Source organism: Pseudoliparis swirei, chromosome 22, assembly GCF_029220125.1.
Source record: "Pseudoliparis swirei isolate HS2019 ecotype Mariana Trench chromosome 22, NWPU_hadal_v1, whole genome shotgun sequence".
Taxonomy (NCBI): Eukaryota; Metazoa; Chordata; class Actinopteri; order Perciformes; family Liparidae; genus Pseudoliparis; species Pseudoliparis swirei.
Genome location: NC_079409.1, coordinates 23,201,482 through 23,228,981, shown reverse-complemented (window position 1 = coordinate 23,228,981; position 27,500 = coordinate 23,201,482). Strand labels below are relative to the sequence as shown.

Below are 27,500 nucleotides of genomic sequence, written 5' to 3'. Positions count from 1 at the left end.
AAAGTAAAACATGACTTATATCCATGCATCAGTGTGGACACACCGTGTCTGAGAGATGGGTCAATACTGTGGATAAAGTACATTACATCTCTTTCTACAATGCAGAGTGGAAACATGTTTTTAAGTCTTATTCCTTGTCGGGTGAAACATAAAATAAGCTCATGTTTTGTCAAGTATTCAATAAATATAATATATCGTATTTTCTCCTCCGCTCTGCTTCAGTGCTCCTCTCGGCCTGCTCAGGAAACTTGGCTCGCGCTGCAGTTTGGAAAGATCTGCTGATATTAAAATCTGCAGATGCCCACCTGGTGTCAAGAGGGATGGAAACAGAAGAGTGCAGTCTGGAAGGTGTTTGCTTGGGCTTAGAGACGTGTGTGTGTGTCCATCTGCTGTCACGGTCTACGTCTGCGGGAAGAAGAAAACACATTGAAGGAGCATGCAGCTCGTCCAGGTGACGGCCCGGTCTGTTTGTGAGAGGGCATCTTGAGGAGATCTTTGTTTCCTCTCTTCCTGGCCGTTGAGTCCTAGATGAGCAGGATGTGCTCCTCGAGTAAAGTGGAGCTCCAGCTTCGTCAGGTCAGAGATCGGTGAGGACTTCAAGTCAACAGGCAGGACATCCACAACCCTCTGCTGTGTGTGTGTGTGTGTGTGGGGGGGGGGTAGTTTACATGTATTTCCTGATGCAGTCTAACGCGTGAAGCTTGTCTAGACGAGCCCGGTCCTCAGCTGCTGCGGTCAGGCTGCAGCTGAGACGTCGTGTTAGCGGAGGACTCTCACGCCGCTCCGATTCCCCTCAAGTCAGGTCCAAAGAACAGATTTGAAATATTTGTTATCATGTATTATTGTGCATGGAAAACAGCAACAAAAAGAATAATGATTCATAGTGTTCAGTTGTGTATTTTTCTCGTTGTGTATTTTATTCAGTCAGTCAATCAATATAAAACAATATTATTCTATAGAATATACAAAACAGAAAGACTGAAAAGGTAAAAGAAAAAAATGATTATATATTCCTATCCTTAATTATTATAATCAAATAAATCAGAAAATTAATATAAAATAAAGAAATATAATAAAGAAAATACAAATTATATATATATATAGAATATATATATATCTATATATATATAGAATATATATCTATATATATATAGAATATATATCTATATATATATATTAGTGCTGTGAAAAATAACGCGTTAACTCAGTTAATTAAATTACAGGATTAATTAGTTTGTTTTTTTAACGCATTTAACGCATGTGCAGAATGAGCTTCCAATCCGTCTGTTGTTGGTCGTCTCTAACCAGCAGCGTGTCATTCTGTCTCTACATGTCGCGTTAACACGACTCCCCCCCCCCCCCCGTCAACAACTCTTCTCGGAGCTCTTGCCTGTCTTGAGGGCCCTGTAAATGTATATATGCGATTAATCATGATTAATCCACAGAAACCTGTGATTAACCTGATTAAAATTTTTCATCGTTTCACAGCCCTAATATATATATATATATATATCCACATATCGCCCATATACATACGTTTCAATCACACTTATAACCCTCAATAATTGTTTTATAAATAATCCTTCAGTCATTAAATCCTGATAAATTAATAAGCTTAATTTGTCAGTGACAGTCTGGTTGCTTCCGCCTTAAATCAAATGACATGTGACAAAGGATTTTTACAATTATTTCATAATAATAAATCTAAATTTAAGTAAAAGTAATATAACGGTTATAGGAGGAAGCACTCGTCTTCACATCGGCTCCGACAAGACTGAACCATTTTACATTATTTTATTTTACATAATATAACTAAATCAGATTTTTTGCCCATGTTTGTGCACATAGATGTAATTTGACTCTCCTCGTACATACATGTAATTTACAAAATTACAGGATAAATATAAAAAAGACATTGAAGACAGCAGAATGTATGTATTTATACAACAACAGAGACAATCTCACAACATCTCTCAAAAAATAAAAACAAAAACCTGATGGTAGGCCTATGGCATTTCTACTATTATGTCCAAAAGTAGGTGTTATGTCTTTCTGTAGCACATGCTTTGGATTATCTGACCTCTGGTTTGACATTACATGGTTGGTATACTACTCTTACTTTATTACTGTCTTACTATTATTATTACTCACTTTAAGATGAGATAAGATAAGATATTCCTCTATTGGTCCCACAGTGGGGAAATTTCAGGATCACAGCAGCGGGTGCACATTAGAGCATTAATCAAAATAAAAGTTAACAATAAAAACACAATAAAAATAACAATAATAAATAATAAATAATAATACTAAATACTAAATACTAAGAGTAAAATACCAAATACTAAATACTAAATACGAAATACTAATACTAAAATACTAAATACTAAGACTAAAATTCTAAATACTAAATATCAAGACTAAAATACTAAATACTAAATACTAAATACTAATACTAAAATACTATATATACAGAGGTATTATGTTGGACAAGAGAGAAATATTTTTGATCTTCTGTATGTTTCCACAAATGGAAAATTGACAGTAAAAATGTTTTTTTTAAACTCGTGGCATACTTCACTCACACCTCATTGTTTTGCAATTACAATGAAAACCATGACATTTGTATAAATATTATTAATACTATTATTATTATTAACTACATAATGTGTGGAAAGTGTTTCTAATAATATAATAGGTCTCTTATTAATGTAAATGAAAAAAGGACAGAAGCATCAGAAACTCCTTTCCCGCCCTGTGACTCTGGGATTTGTAGTTCCTCGCGCCGCCTGATGACGTCAGCGGAAGTCCTTCGCTCGTCATCGAGGTCACATTGGTCCGTGGTGTAATGTTGTGAGGAGCGACGATGGAGGCAGCGCACACAGGTACGGCAGCACCGGGAGACGTTTACGGTGTCTTAGTTCATGACGTTCACTTAATGTACAGGTGACGTCACTCTTTACAGCGCGTAACCGTTATTCAACGTTACGTGCTCGCGCGCTTAGCTAACGGGAGCTAGCGGCTGCCACTACGTCCCTGGATACGTCACTATTCGTGCTTCCGTTAACGTTTACCGTGTGTCTGTTCACAGCCTTGACGTGTGACGTCACAGCGGACTGTACGCAGCGCTGTGGGGTTGTCTGCATGATGATGATGATGAAGAAGGGGGCTTTGTTGTTTATGCTTTCCAGATGAGATCCACCTGAGGCACGTGGAGACAGATGTCCTGATCCCCAAAATGATGAGGGACAAGGCCAAGGAGCTCTGTGTGGAGAAGGTTGAAGGTGTGTGTGTTTGTGTGTGTGGAGAAGGTGTGTGTGTGTGTGTGTGGGTGTGTGGGGGGGGGGGGGCGCGTTGCTGTAGGGAGCAGATTTAGATAAAGTTTCCACTCAATTTAGTAAACCAGGGAGCGCCGCGTCTCTCTGCGCTCGCCCAGGGACCGGCTGCTGATTAGATTAGTCGCACCGCTCTGCTTCTCTAAATTGGTTTTGCTGCTTCCTCCTTCACATCTGCATCCTGATGAAAGCGTCTGTGAGGACCATAGCGATGCTCCGATGCAGCCGTTACCACGGCAGCTTCAGAGGCGGCGGTGGAAGAGGAGCTCGTTCCTGAGGTTCAGAGTCTCCACCGCCTCAGAACCAAGACCGGCAGCTTGAGTCTGGAGCAGCGCCTCGGCCTCCTGGGAGGGCCTCCTGCATTCAGAGCTCCTTGTGTTCCACATGTTCGTACATGTGAGGATTTAAGAGTAAAAGATGTCGTATCTAAGAATCAGTCGCCCTGCTCCTCTTCCTCCAGCCTTCAGCCTCTGCTGTCGGGACCAGGGCTTCCTCATGGTGCTGAAGTGTCGGGAGCAGACCGCGGCGCTGAAGGAATGTCTGACGATACAGTGAGTTGTGTGTGTGTGTGTGTGTGTGCAGCCTGGTGCCATGCGAGGCTCCGTCTCCTCCAGTAAAGATAACCGATGTCCAACCTCCGTCCCTCCCTCTCCCCCCTCAGCTACAGGGACCCTCTGTTCTTCGAGCAGTGCAAGCAGGAGTACATCAAAGAGAAGCTGGAGTTTCTGAGGACTGGCGTCGCAGCAAAGAACCGGAAACAAAAACTACCGACGAGCATGTGAGGATCCACGGGGCCCGTCGGCGACCCCGGGCGGCGCCAAGACACGGCGCCATCCGGCAGGAACCAGCGTGTTTAATTTAGATCTGAGGAGTGAAATCAGTGTGTGTGTGGTTCTGTATGTGTGCAACATGTCCTGACCGTAGGAGACCTCCCACATCTCCACCCCCGTGTGGTCATGTGACTAAGACAAAATACTCATTGGCCTTAAAGTGTATATCGATAAATAAAAAAGCCAAAATGTGACGTGTTCATGGATGCATTAAACCTGAAGCGTGAATAGTTTTCCTCTAACGCACGAGGGGCTGGAGGACGGTCCTGGTTCTGGTCCTGGATGTTTTAATCTTTGTTGGCCGTCATTAGAATCCATGCAGCTCTTGGTGCGAAGCAGAACTCACGCGTCGTTTAATTGATCATATTTACAAACAGTCTGAAGTGCAGTAAATCTAAAATATACTCCATATCTACTGTACATTGCATTTTGGTTTGCAAATCGTTCACAGAAGTATGAAACTACTGCTGTAAAATAACGTTTGTTAAAAATGAACCAGAGAAACACAATCAAGAACATCAACCGTGAGCCTTTATTTGATCCAGTGACGGCTCAGGAGGGGGGGGGGCACTCCTTCAGGTCTTCCTCCAGTCGTTTCTCCTCCGACTGAAACATCTGATCAGACTCCGTGAGAGGGAATCCGTTTCCTCGAGTCCTTCACGTGGAAACCTTTTATTACCCCGGAAGTGAATTCTCAAACGTTATTTGGCAAGCGGCGGTGGACCGACGGCCGACTTTGATCCGTAAAGGGCTTTTAATAAAAACAGGAACAAATAAATTAAAACAGAAGATGCAATTTGGAAGCCGTTTAAAAAAACTCCACCTTGATTCTCCCGGTTGCTGCTCGTCTGCCGGCGGAAACAGATCAGAGTCGTCACGGCGCCGCGAGACACGACAGCCTCACATGGAAAGACAGTTGGAGGGAGTGGTTTCAGAACTCTAGTCCAACGCCGGGGCCCTCGGGGGCCCTCGGGTTCATCACGTCCGGACGCACCGCGCTCGCTTCTGATCAAATAAAATGGCCGTCTGCATGCCGGGGGGGGGGGGGGGGGGTCTCGCTGCTCCTGCAGGAGACGAGTTCAGGGTCTCCCCCCCGACAGGAAGGAGGCCCTATCGGGCCCCAGCAGCAGCTCCAGCCAAGAGGTCAACTTAAGGCAGGTCGGGTGTAGCAATGAGGGGGTCCGCCTCAGTAGGGCTTGGCCGACTCGGCGGCGGGGGGGCTCCTGGGGCCGATGTTCCCGATGGAGGACGAGGAGCCGGCCGCGGCGGGGTGCCCCTCCCAGAACATGGCGTCGCTGGGCTTGGGGGGGCTGGGGAAGGAGCGCGAGCTGTCGTCCAGGGAGGCCTGGTTCAGGGGGGGCGGGGGCAGCGCCTCCCCGGAGCCGCTCTGGGAGGGCCAGGGCCCGTCGTACCAGCAGTCCTCCCGCAGGCTGTCCGGCTGCGGGGGGCCGGCGGGGGGGCAGGGGCGGCCGGAGCACGAGGGGAGCGGGGGGGCGCTGGGGGGGCGGGGCGCCGACAGCCGGGGGCCCGGGTGCTGCTTGCTGTTCTTCTCCACGTCGTCGAGACACTGGACCGGGACCGAGGAGGCTGGAGAAGAGAGTTGGAGGTGGAATGTTTGACTGAGCTTAACAAGAAGAATATAAAGATAACATTTGTACGATTGTGAATGATAATGTTGATATTGATACGAATGTCCTGGTGGGATTCTTGGTGTTTCTTTACTTATATTTGAAATCAGTCAAGATGGGATCAAAGCATATTCTGTTCTAAGTGTCTGAGCACAGAGTCATCGTGTGGCTGAGAGGACAGAAGGAAATGAAGAAAAGCTTTTCACTACCTGAACATTTGGACTACAGTTCAATGTGAGTGCACTTCAACTGCAACTGTAGACACATCAATAGAGCAAAGGATTATGGGATGTCACAATGTTTCCTCTAGAGTTGATCATTGAGAGCCTGAGTCTCCTGGAGATGTCAGACATGTCAATGTCTGGTTGTCGTTGACGTCAGTTCATTTCTACTCTTCAGTGTAAACAAGTAAACACAATCAAACAAGTGGCTGGAGTCCATCAGAGCAGCTTCCTGTGTGCGTGACAACATTTGGTGTCAGATGCAGCTGAATGAAACATCCGGGTTTCCTCCGTTAGCCGGAACGCCTCCGTCTCCGTTTGGCGCCCGCTCCTCGTGTGGATTAGAGGTTCATGACGAGGTGCGTTAAGCGCCCTGTGATCCTCGGCCACCGGCCTCAGAGCAGAGCTGCGTGTCGCACAATGAAACCCGACCACGTAAACACCCACAACAACAACAACCATTACGGTTTTGCTCACTAGAACTAATCAAATAAACCCGATGCGTAAACTAAGCCACTATAAGTCCATACAAAGCATATCAATGAGCGAACGAGAACACACACACACACACACACACACACACACACACACACACACACACACACACACACACACACACACACACACACACACACACACACACACACACACACACACACACACACACACACACACACACACACACACACACACACACCCCCCCCCCCCACGCCTCTTCTCCATCCACACATCCTCTATCCTCCCCTCCCTCCTCCTCCCCTCCTCCCCCCTGAGGTCTCCTGAGTCTCAGTTATTTGAATAAAAGTGATTCCACAGGAGTCACATTAGAAGAATACAGATGCACAATACGCCTGAATAAATACACAGCCCCCCCCCCCCCTCATATCTCCTTTTCTCTGCCACTCCTTATTCCTCCGTGGGTCTCAGTTACAGGATTACTCTGTTATTCAGTGGAATAAATAGGCCCAGCTTTATGTCTCTTTCCATATTCCGTTCTAATTCTCACCTCCTAGTCTCCTCTGCTGACACTCGGGAGGGAATCGACAACAGAGGTAATCTCTCCTGCAGGAGAATACATCACCACGGGGGGGGACTATTTCACCATGTCCTTGATCACAGTGTTTGAGGACTTTGATAGTAGCCTCAGTCTTATCACACTCTGATACACATTGTGACAAGGAGCAGCGGGAGAACTCTTCTCAGTGAGTAGTGCTCAACAGCCCCCCCCCTCTTCTTCTTTTTTATGTTAGCCACATTAGTTCTTGTGTAGAGAAGCAAAGTTTGAATTCCAGCCACAAAAGTAAACTGGACGAAGTGGTTTGTAAATGTCAGTTTGAATCTACACTCGTCAGTGTTCTTCTGGCCCCTCCTTCAGGGACTCGGCGTGTGATTGGGTCTCCAGGTAGAGACATGAACTTCCTCCTCGGATCTATTCTCTGTGTTTATCCTGCAGCCGGCAGCCTGGGGCAGTACGTCCCCATGGAGCTGGAGCTGCTTCAGGAGCTCTACGGCATGTCATCGTTCTGAGGGAACAGGCTCCTCCAGGAGGGAGCGCCGCCGTGTGGCCGACATGCCACCGGGGCGGCGTCCCAGCTGGACGACGGGCCACATGCAGAAGTACATGTGTGAATACGACACTTGTTGTATGAGCGATACTTGTTGATTCTAACTGTCCATCTGGAGTCGTCCGTCGTGGGAGAAGTAGCTGTGAGCCTGCAGGAGGCTCGCTGTGCACACGTCATCACAGACACGAGCACAGAAAGGAAAGGTGGACATCAATTCTAGTCAAATACCCACAATGCTTTGCGCCTCACCTTGTCTGGTCTCGCCGACGAGCGGCCGGAGTTTCCTGATGAGGCCCGTCTGGTGCTTCAGCTCGCCGTGGAGACGAGCGACCTCGCAGCTCAAGGCCTCGTACGTCTGCTGCATGCTCCTCTCCCTGCAGGAGCACACGCAGCGCTCTGTCAGGCTGCTTCTGACCTCTGACCTCTCCTATGTGGCCCACTGCGTCTCATGACGTCCCTGAGAGCCACCCTGAGGTGTGCCCACACGGGGAGGAGGCCTTTGAGGGGTGGAACTCAAGCTATGTGTAAATGTGAACATTTGTTGACAATTTCTGAGGGTTAAAAGTGTGATTGAAACGTATGTATATGGAAGATGTATGTGGATATATTCAAATTATTATAATCAAATAAATCAGAACATTTATATAAAATAATAAAGAAGGAAACATTTTTTTATATATATAATTTTGTATTTTCTTTATTATTTTATATAAATGTTCTGATTTATTTGATTATAATAATTTGGGATTGGAATATATAAGCATTTTTTTGCTTCTACCTTTTCAGTCTTTCTGTTTTGTATATTATATATATACAAATTATTATAATCAAATAAATCAGAGAATTTATATAAAATAATGAAGAAAAAGAAATATATACATAATTTTTTATTATTTTATAATAATTTTCTGATTTATTTGATTATAATAATTTGGGATTGGAATATATAAGCATTTTTTGCTTCTGACACTTGAAGGTTGAATGATTCCAACGCTCAGCCAGCAGCATCAGACGAGTCAGGGGCTGGAGCCGAGAAACGGTCCTCTGCACACCTTATGGAACGAGGAAAAACTAAACGTTTCTGTGCCTGTTGACACGTAAAACAATTATAAAATAAACTGAATTAATGCGCCGCCAATAGAATCATCTCCATGATGTGTGAGGACAGCTGAAGCAATGATGGAGTGGAGGTGAGATCCGGTACATGTGGGGTTATCTGCATAACACCGGCTGCAATGTGTAAAGCTGCACCCTCCTCTAGTGGCCAAAGGGCAGCATTACAACACCAGCAGACACCACAACGTCACATATATCACCTGACACGTTTTAGCCAGGCTACATGGCTTAATTAGCTTATATTTACTTTCTAAGAAGCAACTGAACTCATGTAGTTTTAGGTGTGATGTAAAACGCATCATCACAAATGTGATCTGTTGCATTGAAGTGCACAAGGAAAGCAAGGCGTCAAAAACACATAAAACAAATAAACTAAATGATCAACACATTTCACAACGTGTATTCTGGAGCGAGCAGCATTAAGACGTTTGATTGTTGATTTTGAGATCTACAGAGTCTACGTGAGGGAACATATACATATTATATATACATATGTATATATATACACACATATATATATGTATATATACACACACATATATATATATATGTATATATATATACACACATATATATAAATATATATATACACATATATAAACATAGATATATACACATATATAAATTAGGTCTGTCAATCAATTAAAAAAATTAACTAATTAATCGCGATTAAAAGTTGTTTTTCTTCTTTTTAAAGACCAAACTTCACACAGAGCTGTGTTTTCAAAGAGGCTCCTACCTATAAAGTGCCAGCGAGGTATTTAATATTGTGGATGATAAATTGTTTCTTCAGTGAAACATCAGATTAGTAAAAAAAAAGAAGTATATAGAGACCCCATTGGTCCTGTCATCTTTACCACTGAACAGCAGAACCAGTGGCCTTGATAACTGACTGACATTCACATATGTCACGTTAACCCTCTGGAGGCTGGGCTCATTTTATACATTTTACAAAAAAAGTAAATTCACCTTTTAAAGGCTTTTGCATATGACACACCCCCCCCGTGTTATACATCAAACATTCCAGAACAATCTCAGCTCTGAAATGAGGCTCATTGTCCTCGCGCTGTGTTCTCTGCTCTCTGACTGACAGGCTGCTATAGAGCCTATCCTGTGAGGTGGGAGGTCCTTTGTGATTTACTGAGTGTTCATTGGTTGTTTTTTTCGCAAGATGTTGACAGACAAACGGATTGACCAATCACGGTGAAGGTTTCGTGTGACGAGTTCTTTCCGCGCCGCGTCACCCGACACGTCGCCCCTCCGTTCCTCTGTGTGTCAGAGGGGGAGACGGGAGGAAGGAGGAGCAGGAGGAAACCCGACTGATTCATCCACGAGTTAAACTGATTTATGCTCCTTATTTTCGCGGAGAAATAATTGTTTTAAAAACGGAAACAGTGTTAAACCGTACTGCCGCGGCTTGACACTCGGTTTGAGTGTAAAAACTTCAACGAACACCGGAAGTAAACAAAGTTGCGTTAATTGCGTTGAAATATTTTAGTGCGTTAACGCGGCCAAATTAATCGCATAGATTAACGCGTTAATGCTGACAGCCCTAATATAAATATATATACATACATATACACATATATATACAAATATAAATATATAAACATAAATGAATACATATATATAAATATGTATATATATTAGTGCTGTGAAAAATAACGCGTTATGATTAAATTACAGGATTAATTAGTTAATTTTTTTAACGCATTTACCGCATGCGCAGAATGAGCTTCCAATCCGTCTGTTGTTGGTCGTCTCTCCAGCAGCGTGTCATTCTGTCGCTAGTGTCGCGTTAACACGACTCCGATCTCCGTCTCGCGCGCCGCAGAGCTTCGATCCGGCGTGTGCGCGCACATCGGGACGGAAAAAAGTAACTTGCACCCCCCCCCCCCCCCCCCCGGTCAACAACTCTTTGCGGCCTCGCGCGCGGCAGAGCTCAGCCGCGATGCGCGCACACTGGTGAGCAAGTTATGTGCCCCCCTGTGTATAAATGTATATATACGTCTTTTGTCATAAATCTTTATGTTCTCACAAAAATATACCGAGAATATCGGTAATATGTGATTAATCATGATTAATCCACAGAAACCTGTGATTAACCTGATTAAAATTTTTAATCGTTTCACAGCCCTAATATATACATATACATACATACATATATACACATATATATATATGTATGTGTATATATATATATACACACACACACACATATATATTTATATTAAACTGGGATGCTGCAGATGTATTTAAAACACAGATTAGCACTTCAGTGGCTCTTAAATAGCTCTTATTTATGGTACTTTAGTAGTTCCACTATGTTGAGGAAATGTTACTTCCTGTATTCTTGTTGTTCTTGGTTTGTACTCTAGGTTGATCAGTCACTTTGGATAAAAGCGTCTGCTCCATGACATGTGATGTAAAGTCAGTGAAGCAGTCCTGTCCGCTGATGGTTCCCTGATCGTTGTGACCTCCCTCTGACTCTAATGACCTTCATCATTGACCTTCACCTCGTGTTCTGCTGGCCGTCGCCGCTCTGCTCCGGGTCCGGCCCGTCGAGGCCGTGGCGTTCCTCCTGCAACCAGAGGAGGCACAGGGAGGCTGTGTCCACCGCATCCATCACGCCACCTCTCTTCCTCCTCCCTCTCTTCCTCCTCCCTCTCTTCCTCCGCCCTCTCTTCCTCCGCCCTCTCTTCCTCCGCCCTCTCTTCCTCCTCCCTCCACCCCGTGCTCCCCCCTTTATAATGTTTCTCTAAACTCCTCCTGTTGAAGTGGATCCAGTCCCTCCTCCCTCCTTCACCGTCTCCTCTAATCTAGTTAGGACAGATCTCTCCAGCGCCTCCTATCTCACCCCCCTCCTTCCTGTTACCCCCCTCCTTCCTGTTACCCCCCCTCCTTCCTGTTACCACCCTCCTTCCTGTTACCACCCCTCCTTTCAGTTACCCCCACTCTCCTTCATGTTACCCCCCCCCTCCTTTCAGTTACCACCTCCTTCCTGTTACCACCCTCCTTCCTGTTACCACCCCTCCTTCCTGTTACCCCCCTCCTTCCTGTTACCACCCTCCTTCCTGTTACCCCCCCTCCTTCCTGTTACCACCCCTCCTTCCTGTTACCCCCCTCCTTTCAGTTACCCCCACTCTCCTTCCTGTTACCACCCTCCTTCCTGTTACCACCCCTCCTTCCTGTTACCACCCCTCCTTCCTGTTACCCCCCTCCTTTCAGTTACCCCCACTCTCCTTCATGTTACCCCCCCCTCCTTTCAGTTACCCCCTCCTTCCTGTTACCCCTCCTCTCCTTCCTGTTACCTCCTCCTCTCCTTCCTGTTACCCCCCTTCCTCTCCTTTCTGTTACCCCTCTCCTCTCCTTCCTGTTACCCCCCTTCCTTTCTGTTACCCCTCTCCTCTCCTTCCTGTTTCCCCCTCTCCTTTCTGTTACCCCTCTCCTCTCCTTCCTGTTACTCCCTCCTCTCCTTCCTGTTACCCCCTCCTCTCCTTCCTGTTACTCCCCCTCCTCTCCTTCCTGTTAGCCCCCCTCCTTCCTGTTACCCCCCCTCCTCTCCTTCCTGTTACCCCCCTCCTCTCCTTCCTGTTACCCCCTTCCTCCTCTCCTTCTTGTTACCCCTCTCCTCTTCTTCCTGTTACCCCTCCTCTCCTTCCTGTTACCCCTCCTCCTTCCTGTTACCCCTCTCCTTCCTGTTACCCCTCCTCTCCTTCCTGTTACCCCTCCTCTCCTTCCTGTTACCCTCCTCTCCTTCCTGTTACCCCTCCTCCTGTTACCCCTCCTCCTCTCCTTCCTGTTACCCCCTTCTGTTACCCCTCCTTCCTGTTACCCCTCCCTCCTCTCCTTCCTGTTACCCCCTCCTTCCTGTTACCCCTCCTTCCTGTTACCCTCCTCTCCTTCCTGTTACCCCTCTCCTTCCTGTTACCCCCTCCTCTCCTTCCTGTTACCCCCTCCTCTCCTTCCTGTTACCCCCTCTCCTTCCTGTTACCCTCTCTCCTTCCTGTTACCCTCCTCTCCTTCCTGTTACCCCTCCTCTCCTTCCTGTTACCCCTCCTCCTTCCTGTTACCCCTCCTCTCCTTCCTGTTACCCCTCCTCTCCTTCCTGTTACCCCTCCTCCTTCCTGTTACCCTCTCTCCTTCCTGTTACCCCCTCCTTCCTGTTACCCCTCCTCTCCTTCCTGTTACCCCTCCTCTCCTTCCTGTTACCCCCTCCTCTCCTTCCTGTTACTCCCCCTCCTCTCCCTCCCCTCCTCTCCTTCCTGTTACCCCTCCTCTCCTTCCTGTTACCCTCCTCTCCTTCCTGTTACCCCCTCCTCTCCTTCCTGTTACCCCCTCTCTCCTTCCTGTTACCCCTCCTCTCCTTCCTGTTACCCTCCTCTCCTTTCTGTTACCCCCCTCCTCTCCTTCCTGTTACCCACCCTCCTCTCCTTCCTGTTACCCCTCTCCTCTCCTTCCTGTTACTCCCCCTCCTCTCCTTCCTGTTACCCACCCTCCTCTCCTTCCTGTTACCCCCTCCTCTCCTTCCTGTTACCCCCTCCTCTCCTTCCTGTTACCCCCCTCCTCTCCTTCCTGTTACCCCCTCCTCCTGTTACCCCTCCTCCTTCCTGTTACCCCTCCTCTCCTTTCTGTTACCCCCCTCCTCTCCTTCCTGTTACCCCCCCTCCTCTCCTTCCTGTTACCCCCTCCTCTCCTTCCTGTTACCCCTCCTCTCCTTCCTGTTACCCCTCTCCTCTCCTTCCTGTTACCCCCTCCTCTCCTTCCTGTTACCCCCTCCTCTCCTTCCTGTTACCCCTCCTCTCCTTCCTGTTACCCCCCTCTCCTTCCTGTTACCCCCTCCTCTCCTTCCTGTTACCCCTCCTCTCCTTCCTGTTACCCCCTCCTCTCCTTCCTGTTACCCTCCTCTCCTTCCTGTTACCCTCCTCTCCTTCCTGTTACCCCTCCTCTCCTTCCTGTTACCCTCCTCTCCTTCCTGTTACCCCTCTCCTCTCCTTCCTGTTACTCCCTCCTCTCCTTCCTGTTACCCCCTCCTCTCCTTCCTGTTACCCCCTCCTCTCCTTCCTGTTAGCCCCCCTCCTTCCTGTTACCCCCTCCTCTCCTTCCTGTTACCCCTCCTCTCCTTCCTGTTACCCCCTCCTCTCCTTCCTGTTACCCCCTCCTCTCCTTTCTGTTACCCCCCTCCTCTCCTTCCTGTTACCCCCCCTCCTCTCCTTCCTGTTACCCCCCCCTCTCCTTCCTGCCGTCTCCCCCCGTCCACTGACCCCTCTCCCGTCCAGCAGCCTGCTGTTCTCCAGCGTGAGGCGGTCCAGCTCCTGCTGCAGCGTGAGGATCTGCAGGTCGTTGCCCTCGCGGTCCACCTGCCAGTAGTCCTGAGGGCTGCTCAGGCTCCTCATCACTGGACACACAACACGCCAGGTCAACTCTTTAGACGTTGAGACACATCCTCATGATGAACACTTATCACAATGCATCGGTCACTTGTAATGATTTGGTTTATTATAAAACAAAGCAGACAATGTACAGCGCTGAAGCAAAGTCACTGCAGACGGTGGACAACGTTTGTTTTCAATACATGAGTGTAAATATGATTTGAGATGTTTGTAACTTTACTGGACAAAAGGCTAAACAATGTTGAAATGGATGTAAGAATGGTTTAACTCATTTTTGGTTTTCAAGGGAATTATTTATATAACAATTCTTGAGAGTTATAAATGTGATTGGAATGTATTTATATGGAAGATATATGTGGAAGTATGTATGTGTGTATATGTATATATATATATATATATATATATGGATCCATATGTATGTTTGTGTATAGTTTTTTATTTTCTTTGTTGTTTTATATAAATGTTCTGATTTATTTGAGATTAATTTAGGATAGCAATATATAAGCATTTTTTTCTTCTACCTATATTTTTCAGTCTTTCTGTTTTGTATGTCACATATAATAATATTGTCTTGTATTTGATTGACCCCCCCCCGGTGCTCTACCTGTACCTTGGCTGGTCTCCATCTCCGTCCTCAGCTGCAGCAGCTCCAGCTCTCTGGCCTGCAGCTGCTCCGTCAGCAGCCGCTCACTCTCGCTCTTCTCTTTCTTCTGATGGGGAGAGACGAGGCGGTGAGGCGGTGGTGGGGGAGAGTCAGCACTCGTATCAATGAATCAAGCTCTCTCTCTCTCTGCTCTCGATCGGTTGCACATGGGCTGCATGCGTCTCATGATATCCTACGTTTGGTGTTCCTACCAACCAAATATACAGCAGAGGAATCGGCAAAAGCACCGACTCTTTCTTCTCCTCATCCTGTATAATAAAGTACTGCAAGGGAATCAGTGAACACACCAGTTTGTTGAGCTCCATCTGCATGTCCTCCTTCTCTATGTAGATACCTCGGTAAGCACTGAAGGCCTTGTTTACGTACTGGGGACCCTCTGATGGAGGAGCCTCTGGCCGGAAGAGCTTCAGTGGAGACGGATAAGATACAGAGAGGAGAGAGATCAATTTCATTCCACTCACACACGTGTGGTGGGAGGTCACTTCCCCCGCACCACATCCCGATGGGCCGAACGCTTCACCGGAGTCAAGCGACCGGCACCAGAGGCGACACACATGTCGTGGGAGCATTTCCTCCTCGGCCCTCTGGATGACGGCCCTCCTGTTCAAACAGCTCTCACTGCATGCAGAGAGAGATGGAACCTCTTGTTGGGGTGAGGAGCCATGTCCGACCGCTTCCTGTTGCTAGGCAGAGCCGGAGCGTTTCTCATTGTTGTGTAGTTTTGACTAGAGGCCAACAATATGAATGATGCTGCATGCACAGCTCTCTGTAGAGGTGAAGATGATGCGGTTGAATCTGCTGACTTTTCCGAAACTTCCTCGGAGCATTTCGGGTTTCTCCATCACTCTAATTTCCTGGAACATGAACACACCTCTCCCTTTCTGACCCTTGCTCTCTGGCTGTTGAGCTGCCTGGATGAGCAGTTTTCTCTTTCATCTCCTCTCAGTAGCCCCCCCCCCCCCTCTGGAACGCTCTCCCCATCCACATCCGTCAGCCTCCCACCCCACCATCATTTAAGCCCTCAAACACACCTCTTCCAACTCTTTCCCCTGCTGACCCCTGACCCCGATGACCCTCACAGCTGCTCCAGTCTGCTTTCCTTTCTCATTGTTACCAATACATCCTGTTTGTTTGTATGTCTGCTTTCTTTTTGTTTGTCTGTTTGTCCCCATGTGAAGCGTCTTTGTGTATCTAGAAAAGCGCTATATAAGTTTGAATTATGATCATTATGCTTTGTTAACATGAACATTAGATTTCATTGATGCTCTGATGTGCACCGCTGCTGTGATCTTTGAAATGTCCCCACTGTGGGACGAATAAAGGAATATCACATCATGTATCATTGTTATGATCTGCTGGCCTCTCTCCACCAGCAGCTCTTCATCCACGCCCTACCTTGTCCTCCAGCTGCTTCACCCTCTTCCTCAGCAAGGTGTTCTCCCGCTCGGTGTCCCTCAGCCTCTTCTTGATGTCCTCGTAGGCCGTCACCAGGGCGAAGTGGGAAGCGTTGGATTCATCGCCGGCGCACACGGACACGGGGCTCTCTCCGGCGGCGGTGTAGGCCGTCTCGTGTTTCAGGATGCAGATGTCGTCGTCCACGGCCAGGGGCTCCATGCCTGCACAGGCCGACTCCGCAGCAGCTCACAGACCTGGGAGGGATCTGCGTCGGCTTTATCTTGTAAAAGAGACACAAGAATGATTTGGTTTGACAACTGAAGCGACGATCACAACACATCTGCATTGCCATACGATCACAATACATTCGTTACGTTGCTTCTAGCTTCTGTGACATGTGAGGGAATGGCGGAGCATCGCTGTGTTTTAGACGAGTCCCACAGATCATTCTGCAATGAAACGGTTTCTCATGGACGTGACTTTGTTCAAATGTGCAATGCTTCACTTCCTGTGTGCAGGAGACGGCCTCAAGCGGCCTCAGACCACGCATGGAGGGACTCCAGGCCGTCGCCATCACAGGCAAGAACCGGACGATAACCTGGGCTCCGACACGTCCACCGATGGATGTCCAGGACTTTAAACCAAATGACCAAATGACCAAACTGAAATCAAACTGAAATCATTTAGAAAATGTTGCGTATTGAGAGCGTACGCCGGCTTATATTTTGAGTGTCTTTCTTTAAAAAACATGAATTATTTAAAACTCCATGAACTCAAACTCAAATGAACATGTGATAACACATTTCCATGACTTTTCAAAACTTTTAGGATTTAAGTTCTTTACATGACTTTTCCAGTCCTAGAAATGACCATTTTAAACTTCCATGACTTTTCCAGGTTTTCCATGACCATACGAACCCTGTGTATCATATCTTTCTTGTGCAGAGGTGATTCCACCACATGTGTTGTGAAGAGAAATGGGCAGCTTTGCATCTGTAGTGTTCAGGCACATGTCGCTTAGCCGAGAATAAAATGAATACAACCATTTATTTTTGTTAAGTCATGAATACAAATGGTAAACTCTGATTGGACCCAGTTACCGGGCAGAAAAGAGAGGCTCCACCGTGACCTGTTGGCACACACCCCTGACACAGATAGCAGCCCAGCTACCTGACACACACACACTGCCGGAGGAACACACACACCCTCCCTTCTGATCAGAAGTCGTTCGCTCAGGACAGACGAGGCGATGATGTCAGCGTGCAACGATGCAGAAAACACTCGGGAGACAAGCCGTTGGTTTTTAAACCGAATGTTTTGGAAAAAAAGTTTTCAGGGGTATGATGGGACGCACTGCAAGATCTAGGTCACGACACACAGACACACACACACACACACAGACACACACAGACACACTACATTACCTTCCATGTCAGTATCAGACAATTTTATCCACACACACACATACACTACATGTCATTTAGCAGACGCTTTTATATATATACACACAGAGACACACACATTATATGTCATTTAGCAGACACAAATAAATACACACATCCACACACACACACACACACATTACATGTCATTTAGCAGACACAAATAAATACACACATCCACACACACACACACACACACATTACATGTCATTTAGCAGACACACATAAATACACACACATCCACACACACATTACATGTCATTTAGCAGACACATAAATACACACACACACACACACACACACATTACATGTCATTTAGCAGACACACATAAATACACACACATCCACACACACACACACACACACACATTACATGTCATTTAGCAGACACACATAAATACACACACATCCACATTACATGTCATTTAGCAGACGCTTTTATCCACACACACAAATACACGCACGCACACACACATTTGAAAGGACGACTTCAGATAAATGGGAGGAAATCGAAAGTGACCCCAGCGCGTGAGCGACACCAGGAGCAGGACCGTCGTCACGTCAATAAAACACGAGCCAAAGTCCGCCGAGGAGCCGACGGCGGCCGAGACGCCGATGCACGGAGACACACGGAGACACCGATGCACGGAGACACACGGAGACACCCGATGCACGGAGACACACGGAGACACCGATGCACGGAGACACACGGAGACACCGATGCACGGAGACACACGGAGACACCCGATGCACGGAGACACCGATGCACGGAGACACACGGAGACACCGATGCACGGAGACACACGGAGACACCGATGCACGGAGACACACGGAGACACCGATACACGGAGACACCGATGCACGGAGACACACGGAGACACCGATGCACGGAGACACACGGAGACACCGATGCACGGAGACACACGGAGACACCGATGCACGGAGACACACGGAGACACCGATGCACGGAGACACACGGAGACACCGATGCACGGAGACACCGATGCACGGAGACACACGGAGACACCGATGCACGGAGACACACGGAGACACCGATGCACGGAGACACACGGAGACACCGATGCACGGAGACACACGGAGACACCCAATGCACGGAGACACACGGAGACACCGATGCACGGACCACCAGCCGCGATGTAAACAAGCAACGACTCCGTGTCTGATGCTAGCGGCACAGCGTTAGCTTCGCCTGCTCTGTTGACAACCGACCGAAAATAAAGAAACACACACAGTGACAGTCGCATATAAAAACAGGCTTCACAGAGAGCAGCCCGCCGCACACAGTCCCGCTGCATCTGATACGGATCGATAGATTCCGCGATGACATCGATCTGTTGACGATGACAGCTAGCTAGCGTTAGCTCGTGGCTAACGTCTCCTGGCGAGGTGAAGCGAAAGCGGTCGGTTGTTTTTACCCTCTCGCTCCCACGGACCGTCTCAGGTGCTCTCCTCCGCTGTGCGACAGCCGGACATCGACGTGTATTATCGGGAGGAGAGAAGACAGCAGACCGGTGTGTCGGAGGTAAAACAAAGAGACGGCGCTGGAGTCGCGTACCGTGTCAGAAACTGACAGGTGAGGAAACAAAAACTTCCGGGAGTCACTTCTTCTCTTCTTCTTCTTCTTCTTTTTTAACGGCGGTTGGCATCCATATAATTGGTGCATTACCGCCACCCTCTGGAGTACTATTCCGTTAGTTGACGCCTTACCCCCAACACCAACAAACCCCCCCCCCCCCAAAAGATAAATAAAATTATATATTTATATTTAAATAAATAAACAAATAAAAATATATAACAAACCAAAATGTAACCCTCATCCCTATATTTCAACTATACCCTATAATAAACCCCTGTGTCCTTTAAGAACGTGAACAGAACTCTAATCTGTGCTCTCCCCCCCATGCTCAGTATTCCCTTCAGTGTCCACTCACGCACCCCCAATTTCTTCCTCATCACCTCTCTATGAGTCTCATGCGCCTTACAATGAACCACCACATGCTCCACCGACTCTCTTCCACATCCTTCACACAGGCCTGTCTGGTGTTTCCCGATCATTTTCAATGTCATGTTAAGTGCAGTATGGCCCAACCGTAGCCTTGTCAGCACCGTTTCCTCTCTCCTGTTCCTTCCATCCCATCCTGGTTGCCGTAACACTCCTTTTGAATAAGATACAAATGTCTCCTTTTTCCTCTCTGTCCCACCTATTTTGCCACATTTGGTTGACGTTTTCCCAGATAATACTCTTGACCTCCGCCTTACTGATGTTAACTCTCATTTCTATGTCTCCTTTCTTTAAAGCACTCTTTGCCAACTTGTCTGCCCTCTCATTCCCACTCACCCTATATGTGCTGGAACCCATGAATTTCACCTGACCTCCTGGTTGGTAACACACGTGTGACCGACTGAAGGACCTCATAGAGAATATCTTGCCGACTGCTTGAATGAAAAGATCTGATGCTTACAGGCTACTGAGGCTGCATCGGAGCATATTAACACCTTGCCCTGTTTTGCCTTTTCCACCCATCGTAACGCCACCAGCACTGCCACCATCTCCACTGTGTAGACCCCAAGCCTATCAGATGTTCTCCTGTTGATCCCTACTCCTTTATCTGGTATTGCCACCCCAAATCCTGTCAGTCCCGTCTCAGGTTTCTTCGCACCGTCCGTATAAATCATAGTATACTCACTGTATATTTCCGTGACTCGATATTCAAATGCACTTAACAAATCCCCTTTTCCTTTCTCCGGGAGTCACTTGACCGCCGAAGTCCTTTCAAAATAAAAGCAGAATTAGAAATATGTTAGTTAAGTGGGGGATATCGCTCGCGACGGAACAGAGTTTATTGACGCACGTTTAGTGAAAGAGGAGGATGTGCTGCGGCTTTAAAACAACAGAACAGCTCGGAGAAATACAATAATCTGTCCGACAGGAACACAGTTAATCTCCGGGGAAGATTAACTGGCTCGTTTGACGCCACGGAGGGGATTACTGCGTGTTCCTGCCTCCTTACCCACAGGTACGTTTCTTAAAGAAAGTAGCTTCTACGTGGGCCTGTTGAAGCATGACGTCACGTCCTTTCCTGATGGCGGTGCCAGAGGTCAGGGGTCATCTAGGTTAATCATATAGGTATACGTCTTGTTTTAGATGCGCCCAATAAGCCCCGTTACAATTAAACAATTACAAAAGTAAAAGATTAAAACTACTTTTTGAGAACAACTTCTGTACAATTGACTGACGTCACCTCAGCTGCTGTCATGGCCGACGTGGACAACCTTTGCCGGTGTCTCACTTGCTAAGCTAGGTTAGCTTATAGGTTAGCTTCGCAAGTGTCAACGGACACTAATAAAATGAAACTGCTAATGTATTTCTGATTGGAAGATACACACATAAGAACATATTTTATGTCCCAGTTATTGAGCTGAGAGATAAGATAATATCTTTTATAAGTCCTCCAGTGGGGAAATGCACAATAGCTTAAGCTATAACTATCTCAATATAGCACTGTCACGACCGCTAGCTAGCTACCCAACACATTGCTAGTTGTTAGAGAATCAATTATTATTTTGTAATTTAATAAAAATTATATAACCAGCCCTTCGCTGTGATGACTCGTGGCCTGTCAGCCCATCCTGACTACACCATGTCTTCTTCAGGGCCAAATGTGATTATAGAGAAATAAGAGATGACTCATGATGAAAGAGTTTGGAAACTAGACAATATTCTGACATATTTCTATGAAAAAAAATAATGATGGAGATTCCAACATGAAGTAGATCCCAGTGTGTTCCTGGTGCAGCTTCAGCACCCAGGCCTACAGAACTAGTTGATCAACCTGTAATATGAACTATTTTAATATTGATAGCTTATCCATGTGCATCTTTGTGAATCAATGAGGAAGTGAGAAAGAAACACAAGAGTTTCCTTTACCAGCAGACAGTGGTGTTGCCGGGCAGAACATTACACAGGGTTGGTACAGTAAGTTAACATCTTTTGTTTGGCCAAATAGTTACCTTCGCATTGAAAATGCGGAAGGTAATGTTTTGATCGCCGTGTATTTATTTATTTGTATGCGTGTTACTCGCATAACTCAAAAAGTATTAAACCGAATCGCATGAAATTTGGTGGGATGATTGGTTATTATCCGGGGACCATTTGATTAGATTTTGGGATCGATCGGGTCAAAGGTCAAGGTCAAGGTCATGAAAAGGTCAACATCTTCTTTTTACCATAGCGCGTTCAATTTCTATCCAATTGGCATGTAACTAATGCCAACATCTTCATAATTCAATGCCCAATCTTGTGATATGCGAAGGTATGCGCTCTACCGAGTGCCCATTCTAGTTCCTAAATGTGCTAAATTTATCTCTTTGAAGGGCAATTCAAAAACCCAGTGCTCTGGCTGTGAAGGAAGCTGCAAAGATCAGTGACATGACCCGTGAAGAGGAGCCCACGCTCAGCATCATCACGACTCGAGAGTGTAAGTCCACCTGCACGCCTCACCTCAGGAGATCAGGTGTTTGTGGTCACTTCCCTTTGACTGGGAGACGAGTTGCTCTGGGAATACTCTCCTGGAGAGGAAACTAAATGCTTTTCAATGACACTATAAAGCTGTTCTTTCATTTCTTTCCAGATAGGCTGTGATTATATGATATGATATGATATTCCTTTATTTGACCCACAGTGGAGAAATTTAAAAAATCACAGCAGCGGTGAACATCAGAGCATCAATAAATATAAAACACAATACTAAAAACTAAATACTAATACTAATACTAAATATACAGGGGGATAATAAAGTAAAGTGCTGAGTAAAGTAAAGTGCAGAGTTTGCCAGGATCTCCAGCGATCTCCTGCAGTGTGTTGTGAAGCAGCTGAAGGACTTGTACCTCTCCCTCAGACACCGGGGAATTAATTGATTCATAATGAATGAATTAGTCCTCTGAGTTTGTCACATCTTGTAAACTAAAGGTTAGCCATCCCTCTAAACCTTTGTAATGCCCACATGTGTCATCTTCTATCCAGCAGCACAAGTAGCACCTCATGACAGTGTGAACTCTTCTCTAAATGTGGACGTTTATCGCCTTGCGTTTGTATTCGCGATAGATTCTGTCAGTGGAGATGAGAAACGCTCTCCATCCCTGCAGCCGTGTGTTCCTGTGATGGAGGTGGGCTCTACTACTGTTGCTTGTCAATGTCGTTGCAGTGCTGCTAACGGCTCAGTTGCTGATGCATAGCATCGAGGAACTGCTGGACCGGTCACCAGGCCCCTCCAACCAGAGACGGTGCAGAATGAGGCCTGTAGAGGTGGGGGTGAAAATCCTCAGACCAACCTGTTGTGAACCGCGTGACTATGACCATGAACACAACTATTCCCTAGTTTCATGTGTGAGTATGAACATGTCGTCATGTGGCTCCATGAGGCCGGTCCTCTGACGCTGCAGCAGAGCTCCATTTGTCTTGTTCATCTCCTCCTGTCTTTAGGACACAATGAAGCAGGGAGCACTCCTGCTGCGGTCAGGCAGAGTAGTCCGGGTTCATGCATTCTACAGGGTTCGTACGGTCATGACTAATCTGGAAAAGTCATGGAATTTTAAAATGGTAATTTCCAGGCCTGGAAAAGTCATGGAAAATACTTAAATCACAAACGTTTTGGAAAAGTCATGGAAATGTGTTTTATTCACATGTTCATTTACGTCGAGTTTAAAATAATTCATATGTTTTTGAAAGGAAGACTCAAATTATAAGCCGGCATACGCCAAATCCAAACAGATGGATTTGCACATAAAGGATAATAGTTTGATTAAAAGAATAAACATTTATATAAGTTTTTCGAAGAATAAACATGTATAGTAATGTTTATTCTTTTAATCAAACTATTGTCTCATTCATTTGTTTCATTTAAGGTATATTGTATGCTTTGTAATTCTCATTGTTTGAATACTACATTTTCCAAGTTTTCATGTACACACCGAGATTTCAGTTTGGTCATGGAAATTTGGTTTAAAGTCATGGAAAAGTCCTGGAATTCCATTGGTCAACATGTGTACGAACCCTGATTCTCTACTGTTGCATAGCAACACCATCAATTTCCCTCTCAGCCTCAGATGCAAACTGAGTTTCTGTCAAAGTGGTTTCCAGCTGACGTGAAGGAGAAGCTGCTGAGCCGTTTGACCGTTTAATCCTCGCCGTGCGCTCAGAGTCGAGCCGCTCGGCTTCTTCTTCACGCTTTCCCATCAAAGTGATCAAGGGCCCGACGGCGTCGAACACGAGATCCTCCTGACCGCCTGAGTGAAGAACAGACGGGGCGACGCACCAGAGCTTCAGGAAGAGACGTCAGCCTGTGGCGTGACGATGGAGGAGCTTCTATCTCAGGCTGCTTCACAGCTCCAAAGCACCATCGAGGTCTTCCGGAGGCTCGTCGCAGGGTACCGTTGGGTTCTGGCGGTGGCCCGGTTCTGTGACGTTCCCTCACCTCAACCCCGCCTTCAAGAGGTTCTGATTGGCTCAGCAGCTTCTGCTTCATTCCTGAAAGGCCTTAAGCCTCCCGATTAGGGCTGCAACTAGCGATTATTTTGATCATCGATTCATCTGTTGATTATTTTTTCGATGAATCGATTAATCGGATAAAAAAATAAAACTAATTTTCAAGCCTTTATTCAAAACAGGGTTCATACGGTCATGGAAAACCTGGAAAAGTCAAGGAGTTTTTAAATGGCTATTTCTCGGCCTAGAAAAGCAATTGAAAAAAATAAAATCCCACAATTTTTGAACAAGTAATGCAATTTTTTAATATTCAAATATTAATTTAAACGGAATATATACGGTATGCTTTGGAATGATCATTGTTAGTTTAAATACTACATCTTCTCACTTTGGTCCTGGAGACCCACTGGTCAGCATGTGGATGAACCGTCACAAACAGACTGACAGCTTTACTCTCCTGAGTTTACTCAGCCGACTGTTGATAGGTTCTCTTTCGAACAGGAGACACACACACACACACACACACCATTCTCTCTATTGCGCATACAGGCGTTGTTTTAACTGATGTGCAAATGGTTCTTGTTTCCTGTGCTCAGGCACACCGGGCACCGCGTGACCCAGTGTGCATGTTGTTGTTGTTGTTGTTGTGACAGCAGGAGTGTCAGGCCAGCCTCGAGGAGGATGGAGAGACCGTGGTCATAGAGGGCTTCAGGTTTGAGAGTGCGGTCAGCAGGGAGGACCTGAGGAGGCTGAGACCACCGGCTGGGGGAGGAAGAGGAAGAAGAAAAAGAAGAGGAGCAAGTCCATGGGCTCGAGGACAACGTGTCAGAAGACCGAGAGCCAAGAAACGCTGACACGTCTTAAAGAGGACGTGAGCGGCTACCCGCCGCCGCGCCGCCCCTCCCAGCGGCGCCACGCCGGCTCCCCGTAGACGAACGCTCCGCGTGTTCCTGGACGGACGCTCGAGGACATTCAGTTATTTGTTCATTGCTGCTTCAGGTAAATCCTCCTCGAGGACATCTTAGTGAGACGGTTTTCCCGTAACTCGACGTTCGCGCGTCTCTAAATGCTGTTTGACGTCAGAGAACGTGAGACCGACGGGACGACGGCGTGAGGACGGAGAGGACTTATTTATTTAACGGCTCTCGTGGCGTGTGATCCGAACGGTGGCTCAGCATCCCGTACTATTGTGTATTTATTTAATCTGTTGTATTTAACTACATATTTATTTTTTATACATTTAACACACCTTGTATACAGCCACTCTGCGTAGGCTGGCTGTGGTCATGGCTTCCTGTTTGATGACAGTCCTTCCTGTTTGGGGTGTCCTCCTGCACCTCTGGTGCTCTGGATATTGACTCTCAGCATACTTTGCAATAAAGACATTCGACAGTTATACTTTGCATCTGAAGCTCTGTATCTTGTTTTTGTGTCACCTGAAGTGGAGACCTCTAAAGCTTAACGTAAAGTTCACTGCGTTGGAGGATGGTGACCGTGTCGTTCCTCCGTCCCCTGTGTGGGAATCTTTACTCATTAGATACAGTTTAAAAATTGTTTACCGTGTCTTTACTTCTCTGCTGTTTGTTTGGGGACAACAAATCCTTAACGAGTGACGCCGTGTGCATCACATCACGGCACCCAGTCCAGTATTTGATCCCATATTCTAAATATAGTGATACTGTCGCATCAACTCTAAAGACACGCGGTCCAATTAGGTTTCATATTGATTACTCAAAACATTATTTATATATATTATATATACATATTTAATGTTTTTTTATAACCATAATTTGATTTCGATAACAAAAAATGTGTCTCACCTTTTCAAATAAATGTATAAATAAATACAGGAATAAATAAATAAATGCCTAAATAAATGTATGAATAAATACAAGAATATAAAAATCAATGTATAAATAAGTACAAGAATAGATAAATAAATAAATACAAGAATGAATAAATAAATGTATAAATAAGTACAAGAATAGAAAAATAAATATCAATAAATACAAGAATAAATAAATACAAGAATAAATAAATGTATAAATAATACAGGAATAATTAATTAAATGCTTAAATAAATGTATAAAATACAGGAATAAATAATTAAATGCTTAAATAATTGTATAAATACAAGAATAAATAAATGTATAAATAAGTACAAGAATAGATAAATAAATGTATCAATAAATACAAGAATAAATAAATACGAGAATAAATAAATGTATAAATAATACAGGAATAATTAATTAAATGCTTAAATAAATGTATAAATAAATACAAGAATAAATAAATAAATGCTGAAATAAATGTATCGATGTGACCAATTAACAAACTCCCGATTAGCATGTCTGCTGAACCAATAAGCCAGAAGTTTAGCAAACATTAACATACTAAACACAGCGACATGACATCGTCATTATGCATGAGGATAAATGAAGCGCTAGTCTGGAGCTCTCTGGATGTGAATGCAAGCTCCACGACATCATATCACAGGAATAATGGCCACTTGAACAAATCAGAATCATGTGGCTCCAAGTTATAGTAAATAAGCATTTGAAACGGCTTGAATCATATTTTGTAACCATCCAACGCAACATGCATGACAATCTTATATTTATAGGAATTGGGAAAGGGCATAATAACGAATTGTTTGACACATTCACACTGCACAAACACACACACACACACACACACACACTGTGCACAAACACACACACACTCACACTGTGCACAAACACACACACACACACTCTGTGCACAAACACACACACACACACTGACACTGTGCACAAACACACACGCACTGCACACATGCACACACACACACACACACACACTGCACACGCGCACACACACTTGCATCGTAATGCAATCAGGCCAAGTGGTCTAAAACAGCATCCAGCAGACGCTGAATTAATAATGACAGAAGTTGCAGATTGACTGCGTTGATTGTCATGTTTTTGTCCACAAGTGCTGCATGAATTATTGATGTCATCGCTCTCGTAATTAGATGATGATGGACTGGACCGGGAAAACAGCACTTGCTGTTGTTTGGAGGAGATTAATCACTCGCTTGGGTCTTTATCACTTCTGACAATCCTCGGACTTTGACCCTCGAGGCCGAGAAGGCGGCCTGCGCTGCGTTGGGAGCGAGGACTGGGTCCCTGGTCACCTGGTGGTTCATCTGGTGCCGGTTCGTGTTCTGAACATCAGCTTATCCACATCATGCAACCGAGAGCAACAGCATGATGCAGGCTCACTTCCAACCAGAAGAGGGCGCTGTTCCTTTGTAATGTGCTCAAAGTGATTTCTAAAGGATGACGATGGGACGTTCAAAGGCACGTGAAACTCACTGGAGAGGAGGGGGGGGGGGGGCTCCTTCTGAGGGGCCAGCTTGTTAAACCTC

General features: G+C 45.9%; 2 protein-coding genes and 1 long non-coding RNA gene across 7 annotated transcripts; 2 read left to right on the top strand and 1 right to left on the bottom strand.

The window, feature by feature from the left end:
• Positions 1 to 2,782: 2,782 nt before the first annotated feature.
• On the top strand, positions 2,783 to 4,356 carry cmc1 (C-x(9)-C motif containing 1). Its single transcript, XM_056443891.1, has 4 exons — positions 2,783 to 2,882; positions 3,189 to 3,281; positions 3,793 to 3,883; positions 3,994 to 4,356. The coding sequence occupies exons 1-4, from the start codon at positions 2,864 to 2,866 to the stop codon at positions 4,112 to 4,114; spliced, it is 324 nt and encodes a 107-aa protein (XP_056299866.1). The 5' UTR covers positions 2,783 to 2,863; the 3' UTR covers positions 4,115 to 4,356.
• Positions 4,357 to 4,671: 315 nt separating this feature from the next.
• azi2 (5-azacytidine induced 2) lies at positions 4,672 to 20,346 on the bottom strand. Of its 4 annotated transcripts, none has more exons than XM_056443889.1 (8): positions 20,295 to 20,346; positions 16,145 to 16,398; positions 15,037 to 15,153; positions 14,690 to 14,795; positions 13,957 to 14,090; positions 11,209 to 11,273; positions 7,826 to 7,950; positions 4,672 to 5,749 (listed from the first exon to the last, which is right to left on the bottom strand). In XM_056443889.1, the coding sequence occupies exons 2-8, from the start codon at positions 16,361 to 16,363 to the stop codon at positions 5,349 to 5,351; spliced, it is 1,167 nt and encodes a 388-aa protein (XP_056299864.1). In that variant the 5' UTR covers positions 16,364 to 16,398; positions 20,295 to 20,346; the 3' UTR covers positions 4,672 to 5,348. The 4 variants fall into 4 exon arrangements, with proteins under 4 accessions (XP_056299864.1, XP_056299862.1, XP_056299863.1 ...); XM_056443887.1 differs by lacking the exon at positions 20,295 to 20,346 and adding an exon at positions 19,023 to 19,205 and having other exon boundaries at positions 16,145 to 16,424; XM_056443888.1 differs by lacking the exon at positions 20,295 to 20,346 and adding an exon at positions 19,023 to 19,205.
• On the top strand, positions 19,112 to 25,487 carry LOC130212731 (uncharacterized). Of its 2 annotated transcripts, none has more exons than XR_008835407.1 (3): positions 19,112 to 19,180; positions 21,982 to 22,085; positions 22,812 to 25,487. It is a non-coding gene; the product is annotated as an uncharacterized LOC130212731 (long non-coding RNA). The 2 variants fall into 2 exon arrangements; XR_008835406.1 differs by lacking the exon at positions 19,112 to 19,180 and adding an exon at positions 20,353 to 20,624.
• Positions 25,488 to 27,500: the final 2,013 nt, after the last annotated feature.

Coding starts and splice junctions, on each gene's coding strand:
- cmc1 (XM_056443891.1), top strand. Junction 3,282..3,792: donor CTGTGTGGAGAAGGTTGAAG/GTGTGTGTGTTT, acceptor CTCTTCCTCCAG/CCTTCAGCCTCTGCTGTCGG. Junction 3,884..3,993: donor AAGGAATGTCTGACGATACA/GTGAGTTGTGTG, acceptor CTCCCCCCTCAG/CTACAGGGACCCTCTGTTCT.
- azi2 (XM_056443889.1), bottom strand. CDS start 16,363: ATGGAGCCCCTGGCCGTGGACGACGACATCTGCATCCTGAAACACGAG. Junction 14,091..14,689: donor GGAGACCAGCCAAGGTACAG/GTAGAGCACCGG, acceptor TTGTGTGTCCAG/TGATGAGGAGCCTGAGCAGC. Junction 5,750..7,825: donor CGTCGGCGAGACCAGACAAG/GTGAGGCGCAAA, acceptor TCTCTTCTCCAG/CCTCCTCGGTCCCGGTCCAG.